This window comes from Pseudopodoces humilis, chromosome 13, assembly GCF_049639895.1.
Source record: "Pseudopodoces humilis isolate 2021_Gansu_Grassland_sample_001 chromosome 13, ASM4963989v1, whole genome shotgun sequence".
NCBI classification, from domain to species: domain Eukaryota; kingdom Metazoa; phylum Chordata; class Aves; order Passeriformes; family Paridae; genus Pseudopodoces; species Pseudopodoces humilis.
Genome location: NC_142212.1, coordinates 18,720,898 through 18,740,812, shown reverse-complemented (window position 1 = coordinate 18,740,812; position 19,915 = coordinate 18,720,898). Strand labels below are relative to the sequence as shown.

At 40.4% G+C, this 19,915-nt stretch overlaps 1 protein-coding gene across 2 annotated transcripts in view; it reads right to left on the bottom strand.

Moving 5' to 3' along the window:
- CNTN6 (contactin 6) overlaps nucleotides 1-19,915 on the bottom strand; it is a 125,791-nt gene that overhangs the window by 82,533 nt on the left and 23,343 nt on the right. For both annotated transcript variants that reach the window (XM_014251500.2, XM_088061720.1), the window contains exon 2: nucleotides 17,670-17,807. In XM_014251500.2, the coding sequence (XP_014106975.2) occupies nucleotides 17,670-17,724 (55 nt within the window). In that variant the 5' untranslated portion in view covers nucleotides 17,725-17,807. The remainder of the gene's footprint in view (nucleotides 1-17,669; nucleotides 17,808-19,915) is intronic.

Below are 19,915 nucleotides of genomic sequence, written 5' to 3'. Positions count from 1 at the left end.
AGCAACACACATCCCTTCAAGGAGTCAGATTTTTACACTGGGAGAGAAGATGGGAAAAGATGAAGCGGAAAAATGGCCATGAAAATGTTCTGTGGGAAGAAAAACGAGTTGTCAGGAGCACAGGCAGGATTCCCTCTCCCTCCCAGCACCACCAGCTCTCTGGGAGAGAAGCAGCAGCACAGAAAAAGGCAGATTAGATCTTACAGGCTTGAGCAGGAAGAAGCAACATAAGACCTGTAGGATTTTCCCAAAGGGCCTTCAGCTTTCCTGTGTTTTCTCCCTTCAGATGTTGATGGACAGAGCTCCGGGGACACGGGGCTCCTTTCAAGTCTCAGCTTCTATTGAAAGAGTCAAATTGGGAGCACTGGTGGAATTCCACCGTGTCTTTGTCAGCAGGCACCAAACCAGGGAGACATTTATTTCCCTGTGATGTTGGGAGAAGGGGAGGCAGTGATGAGGCTCGCAAGGGGAAGTCCTGACACTGCTGAAGTCGGAAGAACTCTCAGTAATGACGGGAAATTTGGCACTCAAGCCCAGGGCTTTTAAATGAAACTCTTTAAAATGACAGCCAAGAGTGCAAGGCATCCCTTTCACAGAACCATAGATTCCTTGAGTTGGAAAAGACTTCCAAAGCAACAAATCCATCCACCCCAGCACCATCACTGCTCAACCATGTCCCCAAGTGCCACATCCACACTTTTTTTGAACACTTCCAATGCTGGTCATGCCCTGGGCAGCCTGTTCCAATCCTTCAGAACCCTTTCCATAAAGACATTTCCTCTAATATCCAATCTAAACCTCCCCTGTCTCAACCTGAGGCCATTCCATCTGGGAGACAGTGGGAAAATTCCCAGGTGTGATGGATGGAAGTTGCCTCTGGCTCACTCGGAGAACCCCACCCTTGATTTGAATTTGGAGATACAACTTCTATTTAATCAGGGCTCCTCCAGCCCTAAATGACACAAAAACTTGAAGTGTTTTCAGTAAGTTGATTCTGCATCCTGTCAATTTTATTCCTTGAGAAATGAGTCAGATATTCCAATATTTTTCCTGTTATTTAAACAGGATCTCTGTGGTGGGGCAGGTAGGGTGAGCTGAGGCTGATGTGGCAAACAACATGCTCAGGTTATGGACTGACTGCACATTTTCCTTGGGTGTGAAAATAAAAAATCAAGCTATAAAATATGGATTTAATTCCTAATATAACCGTTATTGTCAGAACCTAGCAGAAAAAATTAGGGTGTAATATATCACAGGTGATAATTAAGGAAGTATTATGCAAAAACTGTCATAGGCATGAGAATTATGAGCCTTTTTCAATTAAATATATATATAGTGACAAAAGATTTTGTCAAAATGTGATACTCCTAACATTTTTTTTAAAGTTCTATAATAAACTGTATTTCTTCAACACTTTCCAGGAATATATTTGGGTAGCAGAAAATATACTGTATATATTGCAGATACACAAATCCTAATCCCAAAATAATTTAGGATGGATCCCTAAATGCCGAAATATGATGCTTTCTCCTGGTATCACCCCTAGTACGGCAATCAAACCTCAGATTTACAGGACACCGTGTTCCATACAAACCCCCAAATATTCCCTAAAGATTCCAGACCAGGAGTTCAAGTTGCAGAGAAGGAAAATTGCTCCTAATGGATGGGTTGGGGAGAGCATTCAGTGGAGCTGCACTGATTTAAGATTTCAGCTGGAGATGAGCACAGATTTATGAACAATTCATTGTGGGGATGTGTGGAAAGGTGCTCCAGCAGAGGGGCTATAAATACACAATGTGTCACCTATGTTAATAATGGAATATTTTACTGAAAAATAAACAAACATGTGAGGCACAGTGCTAAAATTCCTACCTGGGCCTGACATATTTTGGCTTTATGAAAAGATTTCCCGAAGACTTTGTGCTATTGTGGGAGATGTAGACAGGTGAAATAAGAGGTGAAAATCACCTTTTCATTAGTGTGGGTGATTTGTTTCATGCCATGAACTTGGGCACGTCCTTCAGATGGAGAACTCTCGTGGAACAGACATCTAATTATGGAGACAAATATCCTTGATGAAGTTGGAGGGATGAGCTTTTCTGATGGATACCAATCCTGACGTGCTCCCTTCTCAATGAAATTTCATTAGTTTTTTGTGTTACTAGGCAAGATGAATAAATAATAATGAACCTTTTCCAATCTAGCATTTTGTTCACTGTAATTTCAGTTCGAAGGGAGCCCCAGATTCAGTGACAGATTCTGTTTGCTGCATTGAGATCCTGTAATATTCATTTGGCACTGCTGCCAAACTGACTGAAGGCTTAATTCAATAATTTATACCACAGGAAAAGATAACACTTATATCATTTAATATCCTGCCACTTAAATAAAGCCAGCACTTTGTTTCTAACTTTTCTCTGTTTAAAATGTAACTGTTTTGCTCTCTTAGAGGATGAGGACTAATTAAGCTCAGATGATTTTTGTCATTGGAATTTTGTGTGATGACTCCCAAATTTTATTGATAGATGCCCTGTCAGTGTCTCATCAGTGTGATCTTGATAGAGGGAAGAAAGTGAAACAATGACTCGAATAAGCACATAACAACATGAGAAACTGCAGTTCTGCTTACACAGAAAATGAGGAAAAAAAAAAATAAATTGGAGAAATTTCAGGTCCATTTGAGTCTTTGCAACCCTTTGCTCCCACCCAGTGACTCTGGAGACAGGGGGGTACAAAGGAGAATTGCTGCACTCAGAGATCCAGCCACACTGGAATGCAGAGAAATCATGGAAAAGGCTGGTTTGAAAATAGTTTGAATTTACTAAAGCAAGCAGTGATTCCTCTTTGTTTCCAGAGGCCACACTTGGTAATTCCCACTTATGCTCCACAGGAAAATTGCTGTAATGTGAAGTTGTATTTTGGTTCTGCAGCACTGAGAATCCCAGACCTTGTAAAAATCCAGATACAATCTCTATTCTACAGCACTATAATGCAGGTGGGTGTTTAAGCTCCTTGTACAAGTTATTTAAATTTGGTTTATTTATTTTGAATAACTGGAACAAAATGGCTCCTTCCCAGATGCTTGTTTTTCTCACTAGGGCTTAAGTAAGAGGCATGAATTAAACCAGTCAGGAATTAGCTGTAAGACCCTGACATCAGTGATGATTTTGTATGCAGACAACAAGGTTTATATCCTGGGATAACACTTAGAAATAATTGAGATGATGAAGATAATAGAAAAAAACATGTAGAGAACATTTATTTTTGTAGCCCAAATTACTGCCACGGCAAAAAAATTCCTCAGGACACAGAAAGATCTGATATAGAAATTTCAGGCTGCCACCTACTTCTTGCTTTCAGATGATTGATAACTCAGGAAGAAAATCTTGGGATATAAATCATCTCAAGCAATGATCCAGGCAAGATTAAAAAACTCTTTATTTTCTTACATATAATTGAAGAGGAATGTAAGGGATATTTAAAGCATTTTAAACCTAAGGCAGGTCCTGATTTAAATTAGATTATTCAGGCAGGATATTATCAAAATATTTATTGTCTTGACTGACTGCATGCATTTGCCATCCCTGTACTGGCATCCATTTGAAGGACCAAAACTAAATTTGGAACTTAAATTTTTAGGAAAAAAATGGTTTCTCTTAACCAAAAATCAGGTTGCAAAACTGACACTTGGCCAGTGGAGATCCACCTGAGATAGATCAGACTCATGTAGCTTTGTTGTGGCTGTTTGGGTAAGATAAATTTTCCTGGCCAGCAGTACCTGCATATGTGCCTCATCTTGAGAATATTTATATTTAATTCTTATTTTGGCATCCTGATAAAAAAAAAAAAAAAAACCTCAACAAAACAAAAAACCCTCAACTATCGTGAGCAGCAGAAGGGAAATAGAGATTTAAACAGCAAAATGCGGTTGGGATTTCACAGGACTTGGTTTTATCCTTTGACCCCTCCTGCATTTCAGAAACCTGCTGAAAACAGGGAGGTGAAATCACTCCCCAGGAAAAGTCAGCATCGTCCTCTCTTGTGGAAAATATCAGCAAGGAAAATATAATTAGCATTGTATATTCTGTTATTGTGTCTAGCATGCTGAAAGCTCCCAGGCACTTTCAAAATAAATAAACAGAGATGAATGAAACTGAACTCTGCTAAATATCATCAATGAGGATCTGCTTTATTACTGGCAATTAAGAAGGGAAAGTCAAAACACAAGCTCTCATTATCACTCATTGATTAAAAACCAGTTAGAACATTGCAATCCCAAGCAGCCCACTGCTCTGCTCGTTCCACATTTCAGCACAGAAAACAGCACAATACTTCAGAAATAATTAGGAACACAGAGTTAGTGATCAGCCTTAATGTTCCCCAATAAAATTGCCAAAGCAAATGATTATGGATCAGCCAAAAGACACTATTTGAAGCCATCATCTTTTGTGGTTGTTTAATACCTTCATGATAATCTCTCTCTCTTTTTTTTTCTTTTTCTGAACAAATGCAAATGAAGTTAAAATCCTTCCAATAATGGCACCCTGGACTTTTGTAGATGCCACAAGCATAACTTTGCAAATGCTCTTTTTTTGGGAAATGACTGCCAGTCATTGAGCTGCTCAGGTAATTTTTGTCCCTACTCTCTATTTTAAAGGAGCTAATGCCAACATTTCTGATGTAGAGCAAGCTGGGAACGTCTCACTGTCAAAATTACTGTGCTTTTCCATTCAAGGGAAAATGACCTTTACCTGATGTGTTCTCCAAATAAAAGAAAAAAGAAATGACAGCATAAACAACGAAACAAAACCCAGCTGAAAAGATGGGGGAAATGCAGGCTGATAGGGCTGCACTGAAATTCTGCCTCGGAGCAGAGATGGAAAGGGAAGCAGGAAGGGCTTCAAGCCATGGACACGTGAGGTGGAAATGTTCTGGCCATGTCAGCAGGCTGAAAATCCAGGGAAAACTGGAAACTATCCCATTTAGACACTGCCTTTCCTCTGCTGATGCTGTTTGACACCATTTCAAAGCTGCACAGAAACCTCAGCAGCCCAAAACTGGGGTTTGAGGTGTCCCAGTTTACCCTTCCCAAGCCCGGAGCGGAGCCTGCAGAGCACGGAATGCCAGGCCATGGGAAGAGTTTGCACCATTTGTCCTCCTGTATCTCCTGTGAGAGTTCCCAGAGGGAAACCAGAACCTGAAATGCTTTTCATAAGCAGATATGAAAAATTCCGTAACTCTGGCAGCTGTTCCGTGGCCACTGCCAGTTTAGCTGCCCCATCACCCTTTTACCTCCTCTCTTTTATCTCTACTTTCATTATTTGTTAAAATCCAGCCATTTTAAGAAACAGGAATGATTTATTATAAAAAAAAATATTGTTTTCATCAACTTTTATAAGTTATAATTTCCTTTAGCCTTTACCTATTCTATCATCAAAATTATTTCACAAACCCATTTTTTTCCAGCTGGGATTTACATTGATCCCTCCACACTTCGGTTTCTACACTTGCCCATTATTTCATTTCAACTCCCTGTTTTTTAAGAAGCTCTAAAAAAACTAATTTATGTCTTTTTTCCCACCTGGAAACATTCAGAAAGGACATGAGTGTGGGAGAAAAAGTGAGTCCAGGTTTAGGACTTCTCAGTCCATTGAGCTCTCTGTGATTTTGTAGAATTTTGCTGCTTGGGTTGAAAACAGAAATAAAAATCAGACAATCCACAGCCAGAATGGCTTGATGGGAGCTTTAGCACCGGGCCAATAATGAAATGCAGAGAAAACATTTTATATCTATTACTTTGGGGTAATTTTTCTCTAATCCAAAAATCACAAAACCACTGTAATTCTGCGGAAATCTCACATACTTGGCTGGCATATTTTCCCCAGCTCTAGTAGGAACTGATAACAGGCTGCTGAATTACTGCTTAATAAACCACTAAATGAGTGCCATCCAAGATAACGGGGCATTAAATGACGGCTATTCAGGGAAAAAGTAGAAGTGCAGAGAGAAATGCAAGAGGACTCTCTGCATAGAGGGAAATTGGATTAGTCATCTCATCTCTGCCAGTGGTGGAATTCAAACTGCAGCAGATTGGGGATAAAAAAAAACAGGAAAGTGTTTTGATGCCAAAGAAAGGAGGACACTCATGTAGGGGCTGCTTCTCATCACTTGAGCTGGGGCAGAGTGTTTAAATGGTGGGGGTAATGCCAGCAGTGATGTGCAATATACTGTAATGTGTAATAAATGCAATAAATGTATACAGTGCAATGGGGAATAAATGCAAAGACAAAACAAACTGAAATGCAAAGATGAAATCCAAAAAGTGAAAATAATATACAGATGAGATTATAAATCAAAATAAATCAAGAGATACAGAGGTGGTGGAGAATTTCAGGATGTGAAGACAAAAGGTCAAGTGTTGAATTCAGGCTGGATCACAGAATCATTGAACACAGAATGGTTTGGGATGGAAGAGGACTCGGTCCCACCTCCCTGCCATGGGACACCTTCCACCATCCCAGGCTGCTCCAAGGGCCATCCAACCCTGGCCTTGGGCACTTCCAGGGATGGGCAGCCAGCACTTCCCTTTTCCCCAGATTTCCAAGGGATTTCAGAGCTGAAGAGCCTGTCCTTCCCTAAGGATTAAACCCTGATCACAGCCCAGAGATGCGTGAGGAGCTGCCCTGTTCCTGCCATCTGTCACAGCTTGGTGCCATCCTTCTCCAGCAGAACTTGTCCCACAAGGCTGGGGACACGTTTCCTTGACTTGTGGTCCCTGGGGAACTGTGTCCTCCTGACTGATGGCTCAGCAGGGTGCAGCATCACCAGCAGAGCTATGACAAATCTGCTCAAGGCCATGTTTCTGGGGAATGACACAATCAGGGATGGGTTCAGCTCTGATTTCAGGAGATTTACACTGCAGAGTTTTAAAGAAAAGAGAGGAGGGTGTTCCATGTTGCCTCTCCTCAATAATTGCGTCTGACTGAATTTACAGCATGTCCTATTTCACCACATTCATTTTCTGTGTGTTTGTGCTTTCACATCCCTAATAACTTGAAAACTATGCAGGCATTTGGGTAAAATGTCAGTGCAATACAATAAATGTTGGTTTGATTATTTTGACTTGCAGTGGGCATCCACCTTCGAGCTGACAACAGTTCTCTTGTCTCAATCTCTCCTATAAATCAGCACATAAATAAAATATGCACAAGCATTTTACACATCAAACTGGAACAGAAATCTTGATTCAGGTTTGTTTTCCTTAAAGTTTGCATGGATTTCTGTTGATCATGTGGTTCAGCTTTTATCCAAAACTCTTAACCCAAGTTATTTCAAGGCACAAAATGTGAATTAAGCTGGATTCTGTTCATAGAAATTCTGTTCATGGGATTTTGTTATTTTCCATACAAATTCTGGGTGCTCACCTTTCAGGTCGTTCTTAATCTGTAAATTCTTTTTAAATGAAGAAATTGGGCATTTCTCTGGGAAGGAGAGGTTTAATAATACGTAAATATTTCTGCTCTCTGAATCTCACTCTTAGTTTTATGTGATTATTATTAGATTCTCTGAAGAAAAGACATTGTTGTTCCCTGCCAGTGAGCACTGAAAGTCAGTGGCATCACTGGCAATAAAACCATTTTAATTTGCAGTCAGGCTGGTGGGATATTAATGAGGTTTACCTTTCTTTAAGGCAAATTTGTGGAGTACATGTGCAGCACCATTTTAATTGCAGCACACACATAATTTCGTGTATCGTCAACTTATCTCCTGGAGAGGCTGGGGGTTAATTGAGTGAATAAAATAAATGTAGACTAATTAGGAGATGACAAGTTATAGCTGATAAGGTCACTTGTCAGGCAAATATGAATTCAATATCTATTGCATAAATGGTTACATTTTCTCTGGCCTAGAGCAAACTATTTGTGTTTTGCAAACTCACAAATGTACAAGGAAGACACAGAGGAAAGTCTTTTATTTCTACCATATTCAGTGTAAACCACAATAAATCTAAATAGAAACAGCAGTTGGAGGTATCACATTGTATTCTGATTTAAGTTGTGTTATACCATCAGTGATTTTAGCAGCTTTAGACTAATGTGGCTGAAATATGAATTTGATTAATGCTCAGTAAGTTACTAGAGATTAACCCCTACAGTTTTGTTGACATTGTGTTGATACCCATTTTTTTATGAGCTGTAGGAAAAGCAGTAAATCATCAAAACCAATTTGGCATAAGTGTATGAAGTGAGACAATGTTAAAGGATGAAGAAATTGCATTCCATAAATCACATTGGGGCTGGGGGGAAAGGGCATGTGAGCCAAAGTTTGGATAGATTTTACTCTAAGGTACTCTAAATTTTCCAGGATGAGCTCAGGGCACTGAGATGGAGACAATGCCAAGGTTTGGGAGGGAAGAGTGGCAGCCTGGTACCTGCTGGGCAGTGAAACAAAACTAACCCCAAGGGCAGCCAACAATTCCACAAAGGAGAAGCCAATCCCAAGGGACAATGTGCTAGATGTTCTAACAGGTTGCTGCTTCCCAGGCAATTCTCCCAAATGATAACTTTGAGAACTTAGCACCTGCTTTTAAGGAAATCCGGTGGCAAACAATCCACCCAGACTGAGATCAAAGCACAGAAATAGCCTCCCATGGAAATAACCTTCCATTGGCTTTGGAATGATGCTGGAGTGATGCCTGAATCCCTGCCTGCCTCACAGCTTTCCTCCCTGTCAGAGCAGGGGTGCTGTTGGAGCAGGAGGTGCTGAGGACCAGGCACAGCTGTGGCTGTCCCTGGATCCCTGGCAGTGCCCAAGGCCAGGCTGGACACTGGGGCTGGAGCACCTGGGACGGTGGGAGGTGTCCCTGCCATGGCTGGGTGGGATGGGATGAGCTTTTAGACCCCTCCCTACCCAAACCATTCCATCACCCTGTGATTCCATGGCAAAAGAAAGGCCCAGCTGCTGGATGTGTGCCCAGGTTTGTTCACAGAACAGCTCCAGCACAAATACCTGACCCTTTTTTACACCCCCCTGAAAAGGCTGAGGAAAGAATTGCACAGGAATAAACCCTTTTTTTCTGCTTTTCCTCAAGCTGCTGAGATATTCAGGACATGTCAGAGGTTGTGTCACTGAGGAAGTCCTGCTAACACCAGGAAGCCCCCTGGCCATTAATGTGAGTTTTCACTCCTGACTCCAGCACGACCTTTGTGTCTCTTCTGTTTATTTGGTAGCCAAAGTGAGTAAAGCTCCCAGGCAAATAACAAAGTGATGCTGCTTCTTCAGAGGAGATATTACCCCAGCAAACAGCGTGACAGATCTCAGAGATGTTTTGTGGAGAGAAGACAATTTAAAGCTACAGCCATTTCCTTGCTGATACCTTGAAAAGTTGGAATTTTTCAGGCATCTTTCACTTTTCCCTTAGAACCTTCCTACTTCTATTGTGTTTGGAAGCATTGAGAACAATTACTCTATTTCTAAGGAGCTCCAGGGCTGCAGTGAAAGGTGCATTTGTCATTACAAATATCTTTGTCCATGGGAACTTTTCATTCCCACCAAGAGCAGCTCCCATCACGGCAAAGCTCGAAGGAGTTTGATTAAAAGCCCTGATTTCTGAGTTGAAATGAATGAGTTACAGGTAATTAGAGCAGGCTGAAAAGCAGGACGACGATGTTTGGAGCTAAACAATGTCACACACAGTGCCTTAATTAGCAGCAAAAGTGATTTAGCAAAGTAATAGTCTAATTCCAATCCAATTGCTACAAATTATTAATAACAATAAGCATGGAATAACCGGGATCCACTAGCAATGAGATGCAATATCTGTCACAGGAAAATATAGGGCCCTTTAATAATGAGATTGTAATTAGAATAGAACAATAAAGCAGATATTAATATTGAACACAGGACAAAATATTGGTTATGCTACACAGAAGAGGAAAAAGTGCTATTACTAAAATTCTACAAGGGTCTGAAAATCAAATATATCAAAATAAAGTTTATAAATTTTCCCCCTGCTGCACACCAGGTAGGAATTTTGGCAGTGTCTGACCCATAGGACAAGAATTGTCACCTCTGGGTGAGCTTGGCACACGAGGAAAGCAGAGAGACCCAGGGAAAGGGGGGATACAGGTCCCCTCTGTGCCTGATCTCTGCTTCCACACTCAAAATTTGCCCTCTTTTTCCCCTCTCACCTCCTGCAAGAGAAACCTTAGAGAGCCTTATCTGCCTTTGGATGTTAATTGTGATAACTGTGCCAGGAACCAAAGCAATTACTGACATAAATCCTCACATGGTGCATGTGGGGCTGCTCCTCCAGTTCCTGGAACTGTGTAATTCCATCACAATTAAACATTGCTTTTAATTTTTAATATTTTTTTTAAGAGTTTAATCCTAACTATGAATGGAGTAATTGAGAAAAGGGGTGCTTGGGAGGGTGAAAAACATAAGATAAATAAAAATTCTCCATTCACATTATGACTGGCTGGTTCAGGACTATAATTCAGTCTCCTGGGAAATGTGTGGTTGTCCTGTGATTTTGATTGGTTTTGGAGCTACAAGTGGGAAAACTGTGGGCTCTGAATATCACAAGAGCAATGAAAGGAGTGCTTTACACAGGGCCCAGCTGTGCCAGCAGCAGTCAGAGCTCAGAGCTATCCCAGATATTTCCATCCATCCAGCCCCACAGGACTCATCCATCCCTATTTCCCTCTCGTTGTCCCAGAGCTGCCTTCCCATCCACGCTCCACAAGCAATTTTTTGTGGCAATCACAAGATTTCCTCTTGCAGATAGGGATGAAAAAACACCTCCCAACCCCAAGAGGTTTATTTTTGTAATGTAGGCACGATAACCATGGCCTAAATCATCCTGAGGGGCTGGAAATTACTCTGAGAGCTCAAACCCTGTGACAACCACATTTTCTGTCCCAAGCAAGTGCCAACCACAATATTATTCATTTATTATTATTATTATTATTATTATTATTATTATTATTACTATTACTATTACTATTACTATTATTACTATTATTACTACTATTATTATTACTATTACTATTACTATTACTATTATTATTATCCTCATTATTATCATCATCATTATTATTAATTCTTAATTCTTCTTATTATTAATAACAATAAAGATTATTAATAATAAATATTAAAATATTTATTATATTTAATATAATAATGTATTTGATATATTAATATATTAATAGTAATTATTAATATAGTACGTGTTAGTTATTAATATAATTCATAATAATGATATTTTTAAATGCTTTCTGCATATGAATTTTTTTTTGCTACCAAGAAGCCAGAGGAGAAAAAGCTGATTTTTGAGACCCACCCCCAGCTGGAGTGGGATTGTGGCAGCAAGATTTCCCTAGGAATGTCAAGGAGGTGTGAATGCAGTGAATTCCAAGAAGTTTTCAATGTTAATTCCTGCTCAACAAAAAAACACACACATAAACAGCGATCAATAGGCGCTAAATGAAAAAGAAGTAGCAAATCAATAACCCCAGACGTTTTATTTTCCAGCTTCTGCAAACAATGGGAGGGATGATCAGCCTGTGATTACGTGGAAGTCGCAGATATTGTTGCAGCACTTAAAAATTTGTGGGCAAGGTCTTCACCCCTGTCAGGGTGTGCAGAGCTGCTGGGTGGGAATATTAAACAGCAAGGAAGTTTGCTCTGGGTTTTCATGTCAAAAAAAGGTGAGTTAGTTTTGTTTTTTATTTTTTTTTGCATGTTCATGGTCTGATTTCTGGGGGAAAAAAATTAAATTCTCATTTCTGTGGGTGGGAAATTAGAGTTCAGGTGGGTTTTTCTCTGTTTCATGTAGGATGCAGATGATCCTTGAGGTCTCTTCCAACCCAAACCCTTCAGTGAGTCCATGATTTTATGGCCATCATTCTCTCCATAATAAAATCTAAGGTTTCAAGTGTCAGTTCTTTAATTGAGGAATTGGTTGTAGAGATGAAAAGGGAGTGGATTTGGCTCTTAAACTCCAAAAAATCCTTGTTGGTAATTCTGAAATGGGAAATCTAAAAATTCAGTTTCTCTGGGCAACCTGTGCCAGGACCTCAACCCTTTTTAGGGAAAAATTTATCTCTAAAATCTAATCTAAACCTACTCTTTATTTAAACAATTACTTAAAGCCAGCAATTTTCCTTGAAAATTTTGTGCTTCAATAAACTGTTACAGTAATATATTATTGTACCTTCTTAAGTTTAATTTCTTTTTACTTAAATTTGCCATTGTTGACAATAGAAAATGCTCAAAATATTTGAAGTGCTTAATCACCTGCTAATTTCAACTTCTTGGCAGTGATAATAAAGTAAAATTGAATTGTCTTTGAAGCTGTTGCAACAAAAAAAGTGAAAAAAAAAATTAATGACTTCTAAAGTACCAGGATGTTATTTTACAAAGTTAATGAGCCTTTTGTGCTGGGAGATGAAATGGTTTGATATGAAACAGGAAGAAATCATGTAAAATTTAAATAAAAGGGAAAAAAAATATTGTAAAGCACCTAATTGAAAAGATTGGGAAGCAATAATTATTTAAAGCAGCATAAAAATAGACAAGGCCTTTCAGACTAGAGAATTTAGATGCTAGAGCCATATAGAAAATGTAAAACTCTGGTGAATCCACAGCCAGGAATTCCAGCATTTCCACCTCACTCCAGGAACCATAAATAACATTTCCCTGGCAGCAAAATCAATGCAGGTTCCAATCTCAAAGCATCACCTGAGCTCTCACCTCTTCTCCACCCCACATCCCTGCACTCAAGGAATTCCAAAAATGGGTTTTTCCCTTTTTAATCCCTCGGGAGATGAAGCCAAATGAGGGAGACTCTTCTGCTGAGTGAGCCTAGCCCGTGGTAGGGAAAATCAAATATAAAATCAAATATAATTCCCTCTCCCCAGGTTTGGGGTGGTGTGGAATCCCTGGGAATACGAGAGTGGCGCTCTCGTATTGTGTCTCTTGGCAGGACAAAGCTTTGAGGTGGGTTTATGTCTGGTGGAAAGCTTCAAACCCCTCGATAGTAAAATATTTTAAAATCATAGAAAATCTGGGGAGTTAGAAAGAAAGTTAGGCTTGGCAAGCCCTGGGAAAAGTGTTAAAAGTATGACCTGGGAAATGTTAGGCCTTGTGCTTGCTAAGATCAGGTAAAACCGCACCTGTGTAATCAGTGTATGATAAATGATACAATTGTTAGATGTGATTAGATATAATTATTGTTTAAAGAACATGAGGAACAATGTTAGGGGTTTGGGGGGATCATGAGAAATCCATGCTTGGGTAAAAACAATGCATACAATAGAATAATGTAAATTTAATAATTAATATGTAAGTTATATAATGATAGAGTATGACCCAAGATGGGTCAGATTTGGGTATGTGTACCCCTGGCACCCAGATCTCTTAATAAAGCACCTTCAATTAATCATTCCATGATTATGTGTGTTCCTGAATGCTAGCACCCTCACATTCCCTGAATGCCACAGTGCATCTCCAGGGCATGAGGTTCCCTTCTCTCCTGGCTTTGTTGCACCAGGGGATGGCTGGTGTTCACTGATGTTGCACAGTGAGCTGAACCTCCTGGCACCCCACAGCATGGAAACAAAACTTCTTCAAATGTCACTGCTCCCTCTCCTGGGAAGGTCATTGCAGTGTCAGCCACGTCCTACAAGTCACAGAAATCCAGCATTTTGTTTCCCAAACCCATGAAAACCACCATGCTGTCTAAGGAACACCTAATTATTATCACTGCCTGACTCATCAGCACATCTCCAAATGCCTCTGGCTGTTCAGGGAAGCCTTAACATTTCCAGGCTGGGCTAGTTCATCTCCAGATTTTGCTGTTAGAAATAGCAAAGATGTCACTTGTCTGAAAATATATGGTGTGCTGTTCCATCCCTAAAGGTGCTGTTATGCCAACAATAAATCTGCGAGACACTGCAGGCAGAGTGTGGGATGTGATGTATTCAATATTCATCCTGCTGTGACCCAGAGGAGGATCAGGACACTTTGCATCAGGAAATGTCTCTCTCTAATTTAACACTTTCAAAATGATGGGCCAAAACTCCAGCCCGGGAGGTTGTGGTTGCATCTTCGATTGATTTGGAGGCAGGAAGCCAAAGGGCTGTGTAAAAATACAGCTGATGCCTCATTTCCAAAATGCAGGTCAGACTGGCTGAGGAATATTTCTACTGTCCACAGCCTGATGGGATTCACTGCCATTCTGCTTTTCCCTTGTCTTTAATCCTGGAAATCCCCTTTGTTTCGGTGGGGCCAAGAGCATCAGCAGAACAAAGGAGAGCCATAAAGGCCACCTCTCCATCACGGATTTATTTGAAGGGAAGAAGCCACCAGAAATCAGGTCAAAGAGGTGCCATTCCCTTTAGGAACAGGAGGGACACAGAAAATGTGGATCAGCTGTCCAGGAGGAGGGCAGACACTTGGAATAATCAGAAGGTAATTCCCTATTGACAGAGAATGGAGGGACCAGAGAGAGAGAGAGGTGAGGAAATTTCCTTTAACCTGATGGAGAACCTGACCTGGCATCCACACCCAAAGAACAGCCTGAGGTTCAGTTGATGGATGCTTGAGACAGAAACAGGATATGAAAAATGAAAATAAAATTTTCCCTCATTAAGATATTCTTGTCTGCCTTGCATAACAACTCCAGAGGAAGCAGCACAATGCAGGAGCAGCCATAGGAGGAAAACATGAGAGAGTTTTGGTGTGAAGAGGCAATTATTTTATTTTATTGAGCACTTTGGACAGGTCTGTTCATTTCAACTTCCCAAAATCCTGTCTACATCTTTAATGCAGAAAGTGAATGCTCTTTCTTAGCATATTCATATCAAATAATGTTTAAATTTCAACAATGTCAGGAGATTGTTGTTGTACATCCCTATAGCAAGTACACAGAATTTAAAGTAATGATCTCTGAGTTTATCTTCATCACCCTTCTTGCCTCTGGTGCTCTGCTTAGATCAGATTATCTCATTTAAATAGCAATGGGTTATGAAAAAAAAAATCTAATCTCTTCCCTCGCTGTGTCACTGTGGATGCATTATTTTATTTTATTTTGTCCCCTAAGGCACTGCAAGAAAACCCTAAAGACCCTCGTTGAGACACATAAAAAAGCTCTGCTGGAAAATAAGAGTTGGAGGGAACATTATTCGTTCCACGATTTTTGTCTATAAAGACAATATAGAGGGCAGTTTGATTTTTGAGTAATTGAATTGCCATTTTGGGGGGTAATAATATCCAACTCTTCTGCACAGCACATTTAATCCTGAGATTCAAGATTAACTTATAGGTCAAAATCATTTTCATTCTACATGTCAGGTGGAACTGAGGTAGAAACAAGGAGGAAATGAGTGACCAATGCCATCCAACACCCTGAATTACCTTCCCATCCCCAGCCCACAAAACTGCTCTGCTCAGCATCTGCTTCCTCATCCTACTCATTTCTATTATTCCTAAATTGATGTGAACCTTCCACGTGATAAATCAGAGAAGTTTTGCCATAAGTGCAGTTTGACTGTGACCATCAGGCATATTTCAGGATGTCATGGAGTGAAAATCAGCGGAGCTCTGCTGAAATCAATGGGGTTAATTTATACTCAGGTATAAATTAACTTGTCCCAGTGAAGTCAGTGGGAGCTTTTGCTGTTCCTTTAATTAGGAGCAGAAGCAGGACAAAAGTGCCGCTGTGAGCCACTCTTGGTGCCTGGGAATATGGAACATTTACATTTTTAGCTATTTTTGAGTCTTTAAAAGCTGAACATCTTCATCCTAAAGTGAGCTCCCAGTACCTTTTAACTCAGGTTTAAAGCCCTGGACTGGGCTTGCTAAAGATAATCCTCTGGCAAGAATGATGAAGATAACAAAAAGTTTCAAAAATGAAAGCCTGGGGGGAAAAAGAAAAAAAAAAAGAAAATAAAAGTAAAAGGTTCTTTTTGGAGATACTAATTATGGGTGTAAGAATATCTTGTCCCTCATGCAGCTCTCCTCCAGAGATCCAGATTCCAGGACCACCATCTATTTCCCAAGAAATCAAGGAATTACAGGGAAATCCTGTGCTCTGGAAGACTGCTGCAAGTGCTTTACTCAGAGTAGTAAAGAAGGGAATGATCTGTGAGAGGTACCCAAGAGGGCTGGGTGGGGCAGTGGGGAATTAAAGGGAAGATTTTGGTCCTAAACATGGGGTTGTTGAGATTACTTCAGCAAAGCTGGGCTTAAATGAGCGACTGCTCACTTGAAATATTCTATATGTCACAATATTTTATATATTCCAAGATTTTTATTCCTTAACATGCTGGTTGTTTGTTATTGAAATAGCAACTTTGTATTTATTTAACAGAAAGTCTGATCCTGAGATTTACATTTTTTCATCCTGAGGTTTACATTTCACATTTAGATAAAATAGTATCAAGTTTAATTTAAATTGTATTTTAAAATGCTACTGAAGTCCGCCCTCTGCTCTGTTTCTTCACTTCAAACAGCTGCTGACTCATGCACTACATAATTAATTTAAGTATCATTTGAGGTTACTTTAATACAATTTCCTTGTAAGTACATGAGTAATATCCTGGCTATTTAGAGTTCAATACATTAATTGGAGACAAAAGTCAGTTGTCATGGTTTCTATCACAGCCAATTTTGAAGGGTCAGTCCATCCCCAAATTCATTATAACCTCAAAGAGTTCAGTTCCCATTCAGTGCCTGTTTGGAGATGAGGCTGTAATGAACCACATGAGTTAATCCCATTTTTATGGCTTTATGAAGCAGGATTGTCAAGTTATATGCTTTTAATTAGAAGAAAGGTTCAGAGAAGGAATGAACTCAGAATACCAAACCCTGGCTGTGAGCAATGCCAGGCAGAAAAGAACATTTTACATCACAATAGGTTGCAAACTGTTGATATTTTAATTAAGAACTAGGGATATTCAAGAAGAAGAATGGGGGGACATCCCTGCTTCCTCCAACCACACTTTGTCCTCTGATCCCAGCCTGAGGAGTGCCAGGATGCCCAGGGTGGGAGGCTGAGGGTCCATCATCGCTCCAGCAGGAGGCAAAGAGGGAATGTCTCCATTTGCTTTGGGCTTTAAGCAAGATTTTCTTTCCTTTTTGTCAATTTATATTGACAGTCCTTACGATTCTCACCCATTTTTGGACTTCATAAATAAATACTTTAATTTGTCTTTCAGTTAACTGTGATTTAAAGATGCTTCACTTGTGTGGAAGCGCTTGAAGGGTGTGATATGAAATGTGGAATCAAAACCATTAATTCAGTGCTCCCAAACTGGTCTGGTTTTCAATCCAGCTTCATTTGCTGATATTGTGGCCAAGAAATGTTTTCATGATGTTGTTGCCCAAGTAACAATTGTTTTTCTTTCTCACTGTTACAGCTTGGACTATTTTTTAAAGCTATTACCTGGATTCCAGCTTTCTTATGATCTTGAAAAATGTTTTCCTGGTTCAAAGGCATCACCTGGAGTTGTTTAAAATTAAAGCGTGTCCTAATGAAAAGCTCCTTAGTCCCTTGTTCATACAAAAAAGGGCTGTTAATTTTGGTAATTGCTTCTCCTTTCCCCAAGAATTATGACACTGATAGAGATTTATCAATCACAAACACTAATAGTGGAACATTTTACCTGTGCTGCAGCTCATGAATGGCAGCAGACTTATTAGTTTCCATAGCAACACCATCTCCACTTTCCAAGGTCAAAAATTCCTCCCATCCAATCAGTGGAAGAAAGTAAAGTGTGTCTTCCTGTGACTACCTGGACATTCTGCAAAAACAGGAAGAGATATTGGGCAATTAAAGTACAGAATCCAAATAAACACCCCAAATTTCCCCAGGTAAAATCATGTTCTACTGCACCTTTTGGAGACTCAGACGCTACAAATGCAATTGGATGGGATCATCCTGCTATAACAGTAATTCCAAAATGACACAAAGCTGGAATGAAAATCACAGGGAATGTTGGGGTTCCTCCCATCCACTCCTGTGGCACAGAGATCTCTTGGATGAGAGGGAGTTTCTCCAAGTAGGAGAGAAAAATCTGCCTGTGGTGCCTCTTCCAGACAGCGCTGGGGTGGAAGGAAAGGTGTTTGGAAATGTGGGCTTTTCCCAAATTCTGAATGCTCATCAAACACTGAGATACTTCTTGTTCCATCAAAGGTGGCTCCTCTCCATGGAGCCAGGCTGGGAGAGCTGGGGGTGCTCACCTGGAGAGGAGAAGCTCCAGGAAGAGCTGGGGGTGCTCACCTGGAGAGGAGAAGCTCCAGGGAGAGCCCAGAGCCCCTTGCAGGGCCTGAAGGGGCTCCAGGAGAGCTGGAGAGGGACTGGGGACAGGGATGGAGGGACAGGACACAGGGAATGGCTTCCAGGGCTGGATGGGGTATTGGGAAGGAATTCCTGGCTGGGAGGGTGGGGAGGATTTGAGATGGAACTCCCAGAGCAGCTGGGGCTGCCCCACCCTGGCAGTGCCCAAGGCCAGGCTGGAGCAGCCTGGGACAGTGGGAGGTGTCCCTGCCCATGGCAGGGGTGGCTCTGCGTCTTTAAGGTCCCTCCCAACCCACACCAGTCTGGGATGCCAGGATTCCACAGTGGTGTGGTTCTGACCCCAGCCAGGATCCTTTGGTGGATTTGGTGTAACGTGAGCAGATCCTGCTGCAAAATGATTGATCTCCCACGGGAGGAGGAGGGATCACAATGTCACACACACCCCGTGTAAAAAGAATAAACCATCTCTTCTGTGTGAACTTTTATCCTTCAGAAATGAACCATCCGCCTGTAAGGATTTACATAACAATTTCCTCTAATTTCCTTTGACATTTCAGTCAACAGATGATGAATTAAGCCAGGAAAAAGTATCTGTTTGGCCTATACTCCCAAAGGGCAAATGAGTGATTTACTGCTGGGGATCAGTTCATAAAGCAGCTGAAACCAGAAATCACTTAATAAAATGAGTTTACAAAATTGTAAAATCATTCCAAACCTTTTAAGTGCTGAAAATTTTCCACTGAGAAATTACAATTATGAGCCACATTTATGGATCCTTATTCTCTTCTCTCTTGGCTCATTTTTCACAGCAGTGTGAAAAGATCTCATCCAGGCTTGCCCTGGAACTTATTGCTGGTAGGAGTGAGAAAGATGTTTTTTAGAAAATTAAGAAATCCAAATCATCTAGAAGCCACCACACTCCTCTAAGGAACTTTAATTTTGTTAATATTTTCTACAAACTTCACCTAAAAATTACAGGTGGTCTCTCAAAAAACCCGAGGAATGATCAAAACTTGACAAGCTTCTAAGTTTTGGGAAAAAAAAAGATGGAAAAAACCCAGAGTTTCTTTTAGCCTTTCATGATGTCCTACTTCACACACAGCTGTGATCTACTGAAGAACATTTGCAAAATTTATAAGTGTTTGAAAGGAAAAGGATTAAAAAGTACTAAATTATAATTCTGCTGAAGTAGAAACAGAGAAGGATGAGCTGGGCTGTACCTTTATAAATCAACCCTGCCCCAAGCAGCAGTAACCATGCCTAAATACCCTCAATCAATATTTCCTTTATTTTTTAATACTTCTGGGGGCTTTTTTAGAACACTTTGCTTCAGTTCAGGTTCCACTCCAAGCCCTCCTTTAAACCACCTGTCGATTCTGAAGGTAGGCATTGATTATTTCTGCTTCAGTGGGAAACCTGGTGCTTTTCCTTATTGAATCACATCATATTTATTTCACACCCTTTCTCCTGCTTGTCAATATTTGTCTCGGAGCTCGTGTACATATCTGTGATATCTGAGACCAAAAAAACAGCTTTAAATTTGTTTTCCCTTGTCCCTCCTGAACAGAACTTATCCCTTCAGATCAGAAAATATAAGTTAGGATTTTAATT